Genomic DNA, 16,750 nt, shown 5'->3' on the forward strand with positions numbered 1-16,750 from the left:
CACACAAAATCCCCAATCCAACCACCCCCAAACTCTTCCTTTGAACAGGCTGTCTGCCTAATTTCAAAATTACCAAGCAATGAAATTTTCACCTCCGGTTCTGATCAATTTAAAAATGCAAAATCAGGATACTGATGGTTTTAAGCCCAAATTAGTATTTGGCTAATGAAGCAGCTATATTTGCATAGATATCATGTGTATAGCAGCCACACGGGTGCATTTTCTCAGTTACAAGGGTTTTAAGAAGTACTTAGCCTGAACTTTTCACCATTAATAAGCGAGCAGCATTACTCTTGCACAATAAATCAAGAGGCTTCTGTTCCTTTAGGAGATGAAGGTTGTACCAAAGGGGTATATCCTTATTTTGTCTAAATGCAGGGGAGCATAGAAGTGGCTCACCATTTAAGTTTAGGGAAAATTTTACAAAATTTAAAAAAAAAAGTAACAGCAAGTAATCTTACAGGCCCTTTGATCAGACTGGCCTTCCAGGAAAGGTGTCTTGATCTGCTCACACCCCCCCCCAGTTTCTGATGGCTAAATTTGCAGCCTCCTAGCAGCTAAGCCTCTTCTCATCACAATATGCTCTACCTCCTGTCCTTGGCACAGAGACAGCATCCTGGCTGTGCCCACAGCACAGCTCCACAAGCGTGCAGAAGCACTCCCCTCTCCTTCTCCATCCCTTCAGCTGGTAAATGGCCTTCACAACTGTAACTGGCCACCTCAGAAGTGGGTGTTTGGGGGAAATCCTGCCCTGACTCATGCCTGCACTAGCTATCTTCACAGCCACAGACTTCCGAAGGGCACTCAAACCTCCAAGACATTAGTAAGCATGGAAAAAGCTTCCTTGATATATCTGTCATCTTTCTTATGTGTATGAATGCACTCCAAGCCAAGTTGGGAAAACGGGGGAAGGAGTTATTGTCACTGTTTCTAATACAGTTTATTGTTCATTATACCCTGCTTAGAGACGCACCAAAACAAAATCATGCTGCCAGGTATTGTTCTGAAGTTTCTTCAACAAAAGCAAATCCCTCCCTCCCAGGGATCTGTAGGCAGTTGATATGTATATATTATATTGGGTAAACAAAAATTCACCACAAACCCATCCCACATCGCATGTTGTCTTGCCAAAACAGCTGTGTTTATGCCCTGGCATCATTGCAAAGTGTGTCAACCAAAACTTCACAAACACATCACATTTGGCTTGTGCAGAATTCAGCGAGTCTTCTTCATGTTATAACCCTTTACAGTTCAACTTACTTTGAAGGAAAATTCCATTCCTTATATATATATATAGGCTGTTTTAACTTTGCCCAAGAGCATCAGAAAACAGATTTCTCCACTGGGATGTGTAGCAAAATGCATTGCCACTCAGCCCCCTCCCATTGTGCCAACTCAAACATCTGTGCAGCTACACAACCACTGGATCAAGAAAATTACCCAGCTGAAAACTAAGGCACAAAAAATAAATAAATCAAAATACACTAGGTTTTTTTTTCCCCCCTCTCAACTGGACGAGTCCTTTGTTCTGGTTCAGCAGATGGTGACACAACATGTAAGTGAGGACATGCACAAGAAAGTGCCAGGAACTACGAGAGGCTGGATTACCTTCTTCTACTTAATGAGTGCCTTCAGCTACAACATTAGTTGATCTAAAGAGCTTGTAATGACAATATGACACTAGACACAGTATCTACTGAATCATCACTTCATCATTTGCTGTAAATCTGAGGGTTTTCTATTCACTTGCTTTCTTCACTCATTTCACCAATGAAATCACAATCCTTCATTTTACATATCTATTTCAGATAGACAAAAAAGTTAACTGCTGAACTGTTAACAAGAGCCATTTCAAAATCTGTTCATAAAAACACCTACTAATTTAAATTAAGACAGATCTTTCAAGGTGTGAGTCTATGCAAAAAATTGCATTCTTTAATTTGTAGGCTGTTTACTAGCCTAATAAACAAAGCACTTCCAAGAATGTAGGAATTAAAATCCCTTTGGGACAATTATCAATCAAAAAATGGATACATGCATTTATGAAGATATTAAAAGGCAGCTAGCACTGAATTTGTAACTAAGCCATCGCCAAAGGCATATTAAACAGCAACTTTCAGTGTGCTAATTTCCAGACAACAAACAAATCAACGTACTGTAGATTGTCATCAAAACCAAAAGTTGCACAAGATGAGCACTTCACCCTACACAATAGTCCCTTTCCCGTTCATGCAACAACACTCTTGGCTCCATCCACAAATTTATCCTTAATCAATATCAATTAATAAACTGAATTTACTTTTAGGCAACAAAAATGACGACTTGAAGTTAGCAATTTAAGCAAAGTTAAAATTTAAAATCAAAGGCCTTTATATATGCAAAGCCTAATCTAGATCTACCTCCACAGGAAAAGTTCCTCACAGTTATGCCAGTAATTACAATTACCTGAGCTTGCTGATGAATGAGAACTTTCCTGCTGACTCAGGAACAACAACAGCAGCAGCAACAAGTTATTTCATTAAGAGGATCAATTAGAGCAGCTTACAGAGAGCAAGCAGTAACTGTCTTATCACTTGGAGAATTTAAAGTATTCCTGGAGAAAACTGTCAACTACACAGGAGGGAACATTCCTCTGCTGGCAGCCAGAGAGTTATGTAAACTGTATGCAAAAACAAAGTCATGTATCTCCACCTACCTCTTCCATCTCAAAGGAGTCCTTCTGCTGCAGCATTAGATTCACTATGGACGGGTTTGCGAGGGGAGCGCAGGGGTCTCTACCTGACAATGCCGCGGGCAGCCTTTGCGTCGGGGCGCTGCTGTTGGATGCGCTGGAACTGCTGCTGGGGCTTGGCAAGTCCAAAAGACCAGATTCTTCACATGGTCTGTCCTGGGCACTTGCCAACCTGCTGCTTCGCACATCTGCTGGAGGCACAGTACCCTCTCGCTTATCATCAGTCCCAGCAGGAAGGTTTGCAGGTTTATGTGTGTCCACAGCATTCGTCTGACTACTGGCTATCTCCTCCTTTACAGTAGCCAAAAAAGAGGGAGAGTCTTTCTTTTTAGAGTATTTTGGTAATTTAGATTCACTTTTAACATCATTTTCCTCACTCCCTGGTTCAGCTGAACTTTTCCCTTTTTCAACAGGTGAAGGAGTTGAACAGCCACTACCATCGGCTTGCTGTGTGCCACACAGATTGAGCTTTGACAAGGTTTTCATTAACCGACTGGCTGTATTGCTGCGATTTAAAGGGGGAGGGCTGGATGCCTCTTTGCTGGAAGACACTGAATTCATACTACCAATTTTCTGCAAAGGAGTCCCAGAGACTTGAGAATACAAAGAAGAAAAAGCATTGGCCACAGTAGTAAGCACTTCAATCTGACGAAAACGACCTGCGCAAGAATGAAACATAAGGCAGTTTATGAGGGCTTTTGCTGTCATCATATCCCAGACCTGTCGATCCATCTCTACACGATGGTTTGAATTCTCAGAGACAGCTCTTTCTTCATATCTGAAGAGCGAATTTTCATCATAACCTCTGCCCACCCCCCCCCTCAAATCTCCTACTTATACAAGGGCCCCAAAGGTTGACTGAACGCTGCATAGTCCTGTAATATGAAAGTGATACCACAGAGTATGAAAAAATGGAAAAACATTTGCAAGAGTCCTTACTAAATGCACAGGAACAATATGGAAAGTTTTCCCAAAGTAAGAAAGGGAAATGGGTACGCAAGTGCAAGTTAATTTACAAAGTGCTAGGAAGAAAGGGGTTACTTGCATTGCTCTCTCCATCTACAACTACAAGAGGACATTTCAGCTATGCCCTCATTTCAGCAGCGCTCATTACTGACCTAACAAAGCTCCTGTCCAAGTCAATAGAAATACTGGCCCAGATTTCAGCAACAACAGAAGTAGGTCGCTGCTGACAGCTTTCAAAAGTCCCACCCGGATAATGAAGAACAGAAGAAATAGATGGATATTGCTATTTGTTTCAGTGCTCTAAAGCTACAGCAGAAGACAAGCTCAGGAGCAAGAGGCAGGAATGATACAAACCACAAGGCAGTATATCTTAGAGGATGCTCTTCCTTTCCCTCCACCACTATAAACTCCTTTCCCTCACCCCAAGGTGTACAACACTGATGATCACCTCCTACTATATTTAAGACCAAGCAAGGGTTTTATTATGGATTCTGAATGGAATTTGGTCTTCAGGCTGTAAAGGGGGCTTGCCCTTCTTTTGGGGTTGTTCACATAATTAAAAAACTTTAAAATATACTTTGCTTCAAAAACATACATACTTGTTAAAGCAAAATTTGGATTTTCCACTTCCATGCGTTGTATCTGGGCATTCAAAAACACTTTGATATCTATCCCTCTGGCAAATGATGATGAATTAAAAAATCTTGCTGGAATTTTTGAAGCAATATCTGGTTCATCTCTTCCAAACCCAAGGTTATAGAGCACTTCTTCAGGATCTTCCTCATAAAGTTCCAGTAATTCAGAAACACTAGACAAATGAAAAGATGTTTATTATCTACTTGTCTCCTTTTAAGACCCAGTCCCCTTTGTCCAACTGCTAATTCAGCCCAGTAGCCAGCTTGGTCTATTGAACTTTTGACTCCTACAGCTCAGCCTACTTTAGGAAATAATTGTGGAAATCTCTGAATTTGAAGTTTTGATTCCCATCACCAGAGCCATCGGCTCAGACACATCTCGGATCCAATCCTGTAATTTATAAAGTCAGTCCTTATTCTGCAGAGCTCCGATTTTAAAATGTCATTAAAATTTCAGATGTTTATAATGTTCAGGCCCATTTGTTAGTATTTACTGCAAACCACAACTGAAAACAAATAGCAGTTTTTCAAGCAACCAAATGAAAATTCCTGTCTCGGCTACTAAATGCAACAATGCACATAAATCAAGCCAAGTCCATTTAACTGAGGAACAGAAGTAGTAAGTTTTGCCAGCAAGACCCAGCCAAATTCCACTGAACTGTGCCATGACCTTCAAAGCATAGTACTCTTTTACCTTGAAACAGTCGCACTGCTTTTTCCAGACCCCGTGGAGTTCATACTTCTCCCCTTCTGGTGGAACTGCAGCCTCCTCTCCTTCGCCAGCACACCATTGCTGTCAACACAAACAAAGACCCCTGCGATAAACCCCTTTCATTCAGGGACTCAGTTCTTCGTCTCAGAGGAGAGCTAAGCCTCCAGTGCTGCTGAATTTCTCTTTTCCCCTTCAGTGTTATCTGGTTTATATTAGCCATGTCATTTATTGAAATACAATAACAAAAGCAAACCCTGGGACGCCTCAGTACAAATGTACTTAGACGGTAAGAATTTGAAGGCAAATACAAGCTGAGAAAACAAATCCCTGATCTCCCCTTGCTGCCCCACCCTCCCCAATCCCACCCTCCTCCAGCGAGGAAGCCTGGCCTCGGGTAAGCCGCACTGCCCTGCTTTCCCCTGCCTTCCCCATGCTGCTGCCTCCTTCAACAGAACCACCTCTCCATGCCTCGGGTACGCAGCTCCTCATCACCCCCAGCTGCCACCCACCAGCAGTGCCAGGCTGAGAGCTAGCCTGGAGGTGGCCAGGGAAGCTGAAGAGGCTCCAGGCTGGAGGAAATGGTGCAAGACGTACTTCAACCCAGACTGCCAGCCAGTTTCTTTCCCAATCCCAAACTATTTCTTCCCTGTACGTGGAGAAGATTCCTCAGCATTAGGGGGTACCCTGGGCTCAAACATACTGTTACTGCCAATCTCTCTGGGAGACAAACTTTCCCAGGGTGGATTTTGCCGTACAAATCCTAACACACACACACACACACCAGAACAACCACTGAGAAAACAAAGACAGAGGATTCACCTAAAAGCACATTTATGGAGCCCAGCTCAGGAGGAGCAGCAAGGACGCTGCCCAAACAGGCTGTGCCAGTATTTGCTGAAGTCTCAATGGGATTTTCGTTTCAGCACATTTCATTCAGAAGCTCTCCCTATAAAGCAGGAGCCTCTTCTCTCTCAGTCTTTTTTTGCCCCACTCCCAAAGGACATCTGCTTTAAAAGGTAAAACTAATTTTCCCTTGAAATTTCTGAAATGGTGAGGGATCAGCGAGTCAAAGAAGGTAAATCATACTAAGTTACTTAGATTTGTGATTTCTGTTTTCCTCCTAACACCCCAAAATCTACATCAAGTCTGCTGAAAAAATAAAAATCTGCATTTTTTCTGCATCTCCTAATGACTGTTTCTGTGTTATCTGTATCTTCTTCCTCCCTCTCATGTAAACACACTTGAGCAGCAGAGCTTTAGTTCTGAGGTAGCCTCCATGATTTCCACTGCCCCCTCTCCCTCCTGCCCTCCAGTATAAACATTTCCCTGAAGTAAACAAACAAAAAAATAAGATGTTTACCATGTTTCCATTTGGGTATCACTCCGTAGATGATTAGCTGTAAGGAAACAAGAAGTTACACACAGACCTCTTTAGAATTACAGTTCCAACAAGTGGTATGAAGAAGCAGGCAGCGAGCACGTTTACCAATACTCCTGCATAAGCCAGATTTTTCTCTTCCCGTATAAATGTGATTGTCAAGGGTTTCTAGTATACGGCTGATATAAAGATGATCTGGTTTATTCAGGCTCCGTTTAAAATAAAATCTCACATGGACACATGTTTACATACTGTCATTAATCATATTAACTCAGAAATTTAACATGCAGTAAGCTAGTAATTGTTATATAAACCATTTATTGCTTTGCAGCTGAAGACACAATTACCAGCTGCAGGGCTGTTCCTGGGCGGGAAGGGGAGGAGGAGAAGCGGACACGAGAGGATTGCTCCAGTAGAGAAAGTAAACGACGTAAGAAAGGCGGCTGGCCCCATGGCCAGGTACTGAGACTATATTCATTAGTCTTCTCATTGGCACAGACCACTCTCGAAGCGGAGCATGGCCCTGGCTGCCCGAGCCATGCAATACACTGACGACAGCCAGGTGAAGTCTGCGGTGCTGACGGGACCAGTGGCCGCACTTGGAGTCCAGAGGGCTCCAGAGGGAGGCTGGCCACCAGGTACCCAGCACCTGGTCAGAGGCTGCTGACAGGGAAGTCAGCACCTTCTGCAGCTGGGTCAGCCCAGCTCCACACGGGAACATCCCAGGCAGCATTGTTCTTTCAGAAAATCAATACCCTGTCAAGCCAGGGATTGAGCCCCAGACTTAAATTATTGGTTCCCCAAAGAGGCGACTCAACATTAACAAACTCGTCCCAGGAGACAGGCGAGGAGCATGCATATGTTATAGCGGCCCTCAGAATCAGCTACAAAAGAGCAAAGTAATGTCAAATGCACTGCCAGGAAAATTCTGCATCTCAACTCGCTGTGCCAGCAGGGTACAGTCAGCAACTTCGAGCAAAACATGGAAATCTCACAACCTCTCTCTTCTTTTCAGAGGTGTCACAAAGAAACTTATATGTATACAAAATGCAGATGCCATATTTCTTTTTTTTTTTTTAATATTATGGCCTATAATATGAAGGTAAACCTATCTATATGGATTAGCTGGTAACTCGTTTGAACAGCTAAACCATGGGTTTTAACAGCTCATTTAGGGGCTGCGGTTACAGGACCCTGCCCAATGCCCTCTGTACCATTCACACAGGGCTCTGGCTCGTATCTGGATTCAGGCAGTCACAGATGCACGAGGGCAGGCCATTCACACCAGCCTCCAAGGGGCTGGCTGGGCATGTAGCACTGCTCCAAGCAGCTCTGTTGTCCCCTTGTTATCAGATGGAAAGCAAAGCCCAGCAAAAACACCCACATCCTTACCCAGGAAAATCAACCAGTAATTCTAGTATTGGGACCTTTGTCATCTGAAAAGGAGGGAAACGACCTTCTGCCTAAATCATGCTAAGGTTCATAAAAAATAAGAATCCCTGGGAATGATAGGGGGAAAAAAATTGAAAAGAAAAAGCAACATGACATTTTAAAATGTACTGACTCTTGTATTCTTGGTCATATGCTCAGAGCTTGGATTATCATTACAAAGAAACTTTTCCTATGAAATCTTTGTGCTGCAGGCAATCTAACAAGAGGAAAAGACTGTCAGAAAAAAAATTTAATCCTATTTAATCTATTGTAGTAAGGGACTCATTTACTGCTTCTCCATCATTATCAGATCAAGGTCATTATCAGATCAACTGTTTTCTTTAGAAGTCTTGAATCTTTAAAAATTAAAGATATTTCCTCCCTCCAGGCCCTGTCCCACTACTTCAATACCACTGGCAAGACTGCTGTGGAAAAAAGGGCTTTCTACTATGCAAGTTCTGACACTTTGCAGAAAACATTAAAAGATAAACGGGGGGAGTGGTTTCCTTTTTTTTTTTCACTGAAAACAGATATTACCTTGTACCATCTATCCTGCAGATAACCCCAGGACCTGGTTTCTGAGACCCTTTTTCGCTATTTTATTTCAAGATGCTGCTGTTAGAAAAGGATCCATAGTGGTTTTGTTTGTTTATGGACATCTCTAACCCATGACCAACAGAGAGGCTAAAAGCCTTTTTCTGCAAAGTCGTCCACCATGAAGAGCCACATCTCCTTCCCCTTAAAAAAGGGAAGAGAAAGAAAAGGCAAGCAGCTAGCAACAGCAAAGTGTATATTGTGGCTGTATATCATGGCGGATCCAAAATACTTACTCAGCTTTGGTGCTTTACATTTTTAAAAGCACTTAGCCCTTAATGGGTTTGCCTCTTGGCTGACAGAATTTCATTCATCCTTTCAAAAGCGTGCACATGCCACTCCCAAGGGATTCAGTGGAAGTGGGGCATGCACAGCTGCCAAGAGTAACCCATGGACAAGAAGAGCAAGTAGGAGAAACCACTTTCTCACAGCCTCAGTGAGTGCTCCAGGCTGTGCTGCTGCTGTGGGCATTAAAATGAGAAGGCAGAAGCAAATTTAGGGCTGCCTCTGACCTTCCAGTTAGACCAGAATGTTTAACACCAGCAATAGTCTAAAAAACAAAAAGCAAATCTTCCTGCATTTTTCTATGTGGTTCATGCTGGTTTTTTAGCCAGCTCTGCCAACTGCCTTTGAACAAAAGGGAAGCAGTATCTTTCAAAATAAAAATCAGATGACTAAACATTTTTTTTTTTTTTGGTTAGAAAAAGTCATAATCCTGCCACACCCACCTTCGGCTCCCAGGGATAAGTCATCTTCAAAACTTCCTCCATTTCTCACCAGCATGCCTGAAAATGTACAGTTAGCAGTTCAACAACTAGAATGCTGCAGTGTCTTCTTTCCAACAGCTTAACTGAAGATATTAGCAAGATGCTTCAGTTGATACAGCAGGATATAACCAGACTATATTTACAATCCCTGCGTTACACACTAAGAAGTTACATTTGAGAACATAGAAAAATTATTTTGAAAGAGAACTACAACACCGCTTTAGTTTTGTGCTCAGAAACATCCCCAAGTCAACCTGCAAGCAAATTAATTGCAAGTGGGAATCTGGAGGTACTGCCCAACACATCTGTGCCTTCTACTGCTACGTTATCTATCCTCCAGACATCTTACCAGGGGGATCCAGAGTCTGAGTCCAGCTTAGGCATTCCCCTCTCTCTCCCTGTACCAGATTAAGAGTTGAAGCGAAGACTCCAGGCACAGCAAGTAATTCCTCTGCACCCTGTCACTACCTGCACATTCTCGCTGTACTTTGAACTTAGTATTCGGACCTGCTCAGATAGTAAAATTTTCAGGTGTGGCAACCAGAGTTATTAGAGGCAAAGACTACCTAATGCTCGCCAGCTCAGAGGAAATTACAACCTCCCCATTCTGCACGTTTCAGGGGGAGTTTTAAGACTTAGTAAACTCTCCAGAAAGACTTATTCAGGATCTTTTCCCCCTTCTCCAGTTTCTCAGGCACAACTGACTCATAGTGAGAATAACTCAGCCACACCGACTAGGCTGCGGTTTGTGCCGCTGCTAAAGAGCTGAGGTCTCAGGTGAACATCCACGAAAGCACAGTTCCCAGCAAAAGATTTCAGTAGGTAAAGCCTTTCCTTACCCTTCAACAGAGGATTGCTTTGCTCATCCAGGGAGGCTCCCAGAGGTGTTCTGAAACCACAGAAGAGATTAATACTACTTTAAAAACTTGCTGCTTCATGTCCTTCCTTACAGTGGTAACAAGCTTGTGATAGCAGCAGTTGTCCCTCCCTCCGCCCCCAGAAAGCACAAACATCTGAGGACTGGCACTAACTTCCTAAACAATCCCCAGCCCTCTGAACAAATATGCCTTGTAGGGGAAAACAACAAAACGGGTTAATTATAATTGTGACGCTCAAACACCAGGCAGTAGCAAAGCTTCGGGGTCAGCAGCCCTCTGTCGAGGAAAATCATGGACTTCTCAGCAAAACACCCAGAAAAAATGAGTATGGGTTTTCTGAATGGACTATTTCAATCTCATTTATATGACAAAAATTGTTGCCATTTTTCTACACATTTAAAACTTCTTGGAGAGAGGGGTGAAAAGCTTTATCTGGTGATCAGGAACAAGATGAAAATCTTGACAGCTATGTTAGCTGTCACTTGCCAGTTCTGATACTGTATATTGGCTCCTATTTGGATGATCCCTCCTATTGCTGCTCCCTGAAAAGCAGGGCTCTTTGCTGAACCTCATGGTGCCTGAAATGGGCATCAGAAACTGCAGAAATGACAGGTCCAATCCCTCTCTGGGTTCACGCTACACTTGTTGACACTAGCTGGATGTTTCCACATCTTGTCTCTGAGACATTTAACCAAAGGCCTGCCGCTATTAAGTAGTGCACATTAACTCTCAAAGCCCAAAACAAATTCAGAAATATAATACTCATAAAGAAGGGGAAAGCAGATTATTTATGTGCCTATATTATGTATGTTTCATTTGGGTTTTTAATTACCCAAACACATAAACCCGCCCAAAGACCTGAAAGTAAACAGTACTCTGATACCTTATTTGTTTTGGTGCCATGGCCAAATTAAGCAAGGAAAGTTTGCATCTGCTTTCTAACAGACTTTACACTTCACAACCTTATTTTTCTTTCCCTTCTGAAAAGAGTTCACTCTTTCCACATGTGGTCTGCTGATAGAGAGCAAGCTCACTTTGACCTGCCCCACCACGGTGAGACACCAAGGCAAACAGCCAGAGCATCCAGGTGCACAAGTGTGTTTCGGGTGACAGGAGAGACTGACAACACTCACATCTCCCGAGTTTCTGCATGTCTGTCATGTCAGGGTTTGAAAAAACATAGGGCATATTGTCTAAACCTGTCACGCTACAACAGCCTTATGTTCTGAGGTAATAACTATGTTGGTTGTTTACTCTCTGACTTTGATGGGTGTGCTCCCATCCTTTTACCTCTCCTTCCATGGTGGCTACTTCCACATCTACATTTCGATGCTGGCAGTGACTGTGACAGCCAAGGTCAGTGCTGCACACACCAGCTGGCAGAAAACAGTAAAAGCAACCACCGAAGCTGGCATTTTCTTTCAGAAATTAAGTCCGTCACCTCTACAGCATGTTAGAAGCTACCAGAAAAGCAATCCTGTCAACCACCCATCTGCCGCCCTGCTTGCACTGCTGCAGGCACGCACAGCTGCCTCATACCCCATGCCTTTGAAAAACTTGCATTTGTGAACTAGACACAAGACAAGTTTAAACAAGAGACAAATATCCACACAAAAATCCTCTTGGACAACAGCACGGACAGCTCTGCCTTTCTGTGCCAGGCTGTTTTTCACCCAAGCGAAGCCCATAAGTCAGTTTGGCTGTCTCTGTCTCAGAGTAGCCATGTACACTCGGAAAGGTTAGGGCTGGGGGACCCTTCCACTTGCCTCGCATCAGGATGAGGTGTTCCCGCCAGAGGCACATCCCGGCAGCCTTTGCATGGCAGCTGGGGAGGCCAACACCAACCGGAAGGCAGCCAGAGCAAAGAGCAAGTAAGCGGGTGTGTGCCTGGACCAAGGGATCCTATCGTTTTCCATTCTCATTCACTCATTTATTATTGTATTTTAACATATATGGCAATAACTTCTCTCGGTATCAGTCAACAAAAGAACCGAGTGAACTTTCAATGCCCACATTGCAATGGGACACAGGTACTGAGCAGGTAAGAGGACTATATGCAGCCTCAAGGCTTCCTCTCATCCCAGAGGTTTGTTTGATCAGCTACCAGTTGCGGTAGGGTGGTCTTCAGGAATGGGACAAGGGTTTTGTACCGTGCTGTGAAATTTTACCTTTTAAAGACTTGTTTATTTTAAACTTGAAGCAAAAAATCTCTTCTTTCTGAGGCATTTCAAGAACTCACATCCTGCATATCTACAGGAGATGGCTCCTAAATACCTCCTGCGTCCCCTGTATTACTGGCAGAGTTTAAATATACTCAATCAAAATAATACATGTCACCATAGAGTTGACAAAAATTTCTTCTATCAGTATGATATAAACACTTGTGTTTCCTCTCTTACCTTTACAAGAGTTAAAATGAAAAACCCTTGCAAGCTTTCTTATTGCTTCAAAATGGTTTTTCAAAGTACCAGGGAAAGAGCAAAGGATGCCTTTCTCAAAGCCATATGATTCCCAAAAAATGAATGAACCAGAAACTTTGGGTAACATCTGACATTTCTTAAGCCTCCACAATTCTTATCACAGTGTGATACATACTTGCTTTTTTGTTTTGCTTTACTGTTGGTTGGTTTTTTTTTTAAAAAAAAAAAAAACAAACCACAAAACACATGTGTCTACCAAGTTCAATAGCATGGGATATTAGGAACCCTCCTCTCTCCTCCAAAGCAGATGTGCAGCAGAGATGCCAAGTAATAAGAGCTCCAAACCTCTAACATGAGTATCAAGGGACAACTAGTAATTCTTTTTATCCATATTATAACACTGTTGATGCTTTTGGAAACAAACAAAGGAATAAATCTTATAAGCAGATCTATTTATGCAGTGGGTCGATATTAAATTTTTGTGTGCTGCTGCCAACTCCACCAGAAAATAAGATTTCACAAGTGCCAATTTTCTTCTGATGTACATTTCACAAAAGCTTATAGAAACTCAGACAAAATGGGAAGGGCTGCTTTTAGAAAATATATAAAGAGAAAATACTTTATTTTAGTAACTGAATGTTCACTTGTAGAAACGGTTATATTTTTGAAACAGAGCTAACTTGTGAGAATGAGGTTGTGCGATAGATCAGAAATAGAAGCTCAGTCTGTATATGTTGCCCACACTATGTAGCAATCAAAGCTCCACAGCAAAAACAGTGTTATTAAACAAATAAGAATTTTCAGGGAGAACAACAATCGTAAATTTCACAACTGTTGTTTTTAAGTGTTCCTTTTTAAACACCACACTATAGCATCTGTAGGGCTATTCTGTCATGTGTTAACCCTGTCCTCTTTTCCTATATACATTGTTATAAAGAGACAATTAGTTCAGGGTTTCTATACCAGTGCAAGTTGAATAATCATTTTACTGCACGTACTAGCTACTGCTCACATGTATATTAGATACAAAAAAAATGAAACCATTCTGCAGTTTTAAAACACAAGGGGCTGTGCACCACTTCAGGCAGCTGGGATCACACCTCCCAGATATGAACTGTAAATGTATGCACTCTGCACATTAGAGAGTCAGAGGCTACCTCCAGTCTGAATAGCTTAGTTTAAGAAATCTTTTTAAAAACGTAAATTTTATCTTTCTGAGGAGAACACAAGATTCTTCTGAAAAGATTTACAACAGTGAATAGCTATACTTTAAAATTAGACTTCTGTGGAAGGGTCACAATGGTTTTCACAAACTTGCATTAACTAAATTTGCATCTCCGTATTAGCAAAAGGGTAAACTCGTGCTTTATTTACTTATGTATAAAATATGGAAATAGTGTAAAATAAGATTCCTGTATTTTGGGAATCAACTGCCAGAGATGCAAATACATTCCACAGAAGTCTTTGGTGTCAGTTTTAACAACAGATAGTTACCAGAGCACAGGAATAAAACCTCAAGCTTTATAACCATCTATTAGATGTTCACATTGTCAGTTTGCAGTTTTGTGCTATGCCTTAAATTCTGTACGGAAATGGTAAGGATCACAGGGCCAGAGAAGGTTCTAGGCAGAAATCTTACAGACACAGAAAGAAGTAGCACTGCCGTATTAAGAAGAATTTCTCCCTCAGGGGCCTCTTCCCCCCTCACTCCTCCATTTTTTGCCCTCCCCACTCAAAAAATACTTCTAATAAAGTACTGAATTCATAACACTTATTTTTAAGGATATACTTTGCTAGATCAACAGGACACCAGATTTCAGGTAACCAGAAAAATCTTGTCCCTTTCTGGCATGCTGGAAGAACAGCCTATCAGGTCTGAACATCGTATTTTTGGGGTACAGTGTGATTTCAAGCCTCTAGCTGCCAACACCCCCTCCAAGGGACAGCCTATAAAGATCTGAAGGAAACTACATCGAGAAGTCTCTAGCTATAAAGCAACCCACACTTCAGTTATGGGAGTAAGCTCTATCAGCCACTTAGTGGGTCAAAAGATCTCAAAGGCACAGCTAATCTCAGGTAAATTTTCACCTTAATGTAGCTGCTCTCAAAAGGAGAAGGAAACCAGAAATATCAAGTAGGGGAGGTCTTGAAATGTCACAGTTAGCTACTGGAAAGCTAACTGTCAGCTTCTTCCCATCAACTCTGGCTCCAAGGGCTGCTAAGATTGAATGGAGGAAAAGACGGGACAAAAGCAACTGCTACTGGATGTAACATTTGTGCTTTTATGTGACTAAGGATGAAGAAAAAGTAATGCCATCAGCCTGTTCCAAACACCAAGGAAGCATTTTGTAACAGAAACACAGAGTGTGTATATCACATCTCAGGTTAAGGATGGCAGGACACTGAGTGAGACCTGGATAAATCAAGTGAGTCTGAATTGTGCCATCACTCCTGAAGACCCCTAAGCACAGGGGCCGTGGCCGTGTAAACACTGTTTCTTGAAATCTGCAGCAAGAACCAGGCAAGGCAACAGCGGAGGCTTTAAACCGGAGCCCCTCGGTGAGAAACAGAGCAGCTTTCAAAATAACTTCTTTACCCTGCCTTACCCTCAACCGAGTTCCTCCCTCAGGGGCTGAAAGCCGCCAGCCTCGTTCGTGAGGCTCCCACGAGAGAAAAGGAGCCACCGGCCAGCTCTTCTCGGCCGCCCGTGGTGCGCCGCGGCGCCCCGCGTAACCCACCAGCGGGAGGTTCCGCCCCGCGGCGCCGAAGGGCGCTCACGCCCCACGAGGGCTCGTGACAGCGCCGCCGCCACTCCGCTCTGGAGCGCGGAGATGCCCTCGCTAACCCACGGGAGAGGACACCGCCGAGATTCCCTCCTCCTCCCCGCGGCGCGGGCGCTGCCCGGCCCGCCTGGGGGACCGCGGGTTCCGGCCCCGCATCTGCAGCGACCCGCCGGCGGCAGCGGGAGCCGGGGCGGGGCGGCGGGAGCACCCACCTGCAGTCCTTCAGCCATATCGCGATCTTCTCGTTGGGAACGCTGTGGCCTTGAGGGCAGAGCAGGAGAGAAAAGCCGACAGTCAGCAAGAGCCCGCCCGCCCGCCAGGGACGGCCCAGCGCGGCCCCTCGAGCCGCCCCCGCGGGGGTCCCGGCGGTCCCAGGGGCCCGCGGGCTGCCGCCCCCTGCACTGACCTGCTTCTGCGGCCAGCGGCAGCTCTCCGCCGGCGAGATCCTCCTCCTCCTCCTCCTCTTCCTCCTCCTCCTCCTCTTCCTCGCCGCGGGCCAGCGCCGCCGCCGCTGCCGAGAAATCCTCCGCTTCCGACGCCTGCCAGGAGTCCCGGCTCTTGGCCCAGGCCTTCCTCTTCTGGGTCGCCCCCTGCCACTCCTCCGTCGCCGGAGGCTCCTCCATCGGGACGGCGGCGCCGGCGGGGGCCTCACGCCGGGAGGCGAGCGCCGGAGAGAGAGAGCCTGCCGGGGGAAGGGGAGGGGAGGGGAGCCGTGCCGGCGGGCCGGGGGCGGACCGCCGGGGGGCGCGGGGCCGCCGTCCGCGCAGCCCCGCGGGAGCGCCGCCGTCCCGCCCCGCGCCCACACCCACCCGCGATCACACCCCGGCCCGCCCCCAGACCCACTCACGGCTGCCCCCCGCCCCCCCCACCGGCCACCCCCGGCCCCGCAGGTGCCAGCCCCGGCCGCCGACGGGGCCCGCCCGGGACGCCGCGGGAGGGCAGGGGGCTGGCCGGGGGTCGGCCCGTCCCGGCGCCCCGTCCGCGGGTACTCACATATCGCGCCGCGGGGAGGCGGCGGCGGAGGCTCCGCCCGCCCCGGCTGCGGACGGCGGCGGCTCTGACTTCCTCATACCGCTGCGGGGCGAAAACTCGGCGGCCACGTGACGGCAGCGGGGCCGGCGGCAGCTCGCCTCCGGCCGGGGCCGCCCGCCCGGCGGGTCGGGGTTGCGGGCTGGCCGGGGCAAAGGCTGGGCCCGGCTGAGCTGAGCGGTGCTCCCGGGCCCGGGCCCGGCTGCGGGAGCGCAAAGGATGTTTCCAAATCAAAACACATGCAGAGCAGGCAGAAGGGTATTTATGACTTGTTTTACCTCGGGAAACTGGAGTGCGAGCGGGAGAGAAGGCACAAGACAACAAATAGCTTGGCCAGGCGCACACAACTCTTCATTTTCAGATTATCGAAATCAGATAAGCTGCTGCTCAGGCACAGGCAGACGTCCGCAGGGGCACCAGCAGTAC

The 16,750-nt window shown here is 45.5% G+C and overlaps 1 protein-coding gene across 2 annotated transcripts in view; it reads right to left on the reverse strand.

Annotated features, from left to right (window-relative positions):
* Positions 1–16,385, reverse strand: part of ITPRID2 (ITPR interacting domain containing 2) — a 42,337-nt gene extending 25,952 nt beyond the window's left edge. The window contains exons 1-9 of one of the 2 annotated variants that reach the window (XM_074873053.1): positions 16,289–16,385; positions 15,702–15,977; positions 15,508–15,556; positions 10,054–10,103; positions 9,176–9,232; positions 6,405–6,441; positions 5,027–5,125; positions 4,297–4,505; positions 2,696–3,390 (exon numbers count right to left, since the gene is read on the reverse strand). In XM_074873053.1, the coding sequence (XP_074729154.1) occupies positions 2,696–3,390; positions 4,297–4,505; positions 5,027–5,125; positions 6,405–6,441; positions 9,176–9,232; positions 10,054–10,103; positions 15,508–15,556; positions 15,702–15,918 (1,413 nt within the window). In that variant the 5' untranslated portion in view covers positions 15,919–15,977; positions 16,289–16,385. Of the gene's footprint in view, positions 1–2,695; positions 3,391–4,296; positions 4,506–5,026; positions 5,126–6,404; positions 6,442–9,175; positions 9,233–10,053; positions 10,104–15,507; positions 15,557–15,701; positions 16,135–16,288 lie in introns of those variants that run through there. The other variant, XM_074873052.1, reaches the window with a different exon arrangement.
* Positions 16,386–16,750: the final 365 nt, after the last annotated feature.

The sequence above is a fragment of the Strix uralensis genome, chromosome 6, assembly GCF_047716275.1.
Source record: "Strix uralensis isolate ZFMK-TIS-50842 chromosome 6, bStrUra1, whole genome shotgun sequence".
NCBI lineage: Eukaryota > Metazoa > Chordata > Aves > Strigiformes > Strigidae > Strix > Strix uralensis.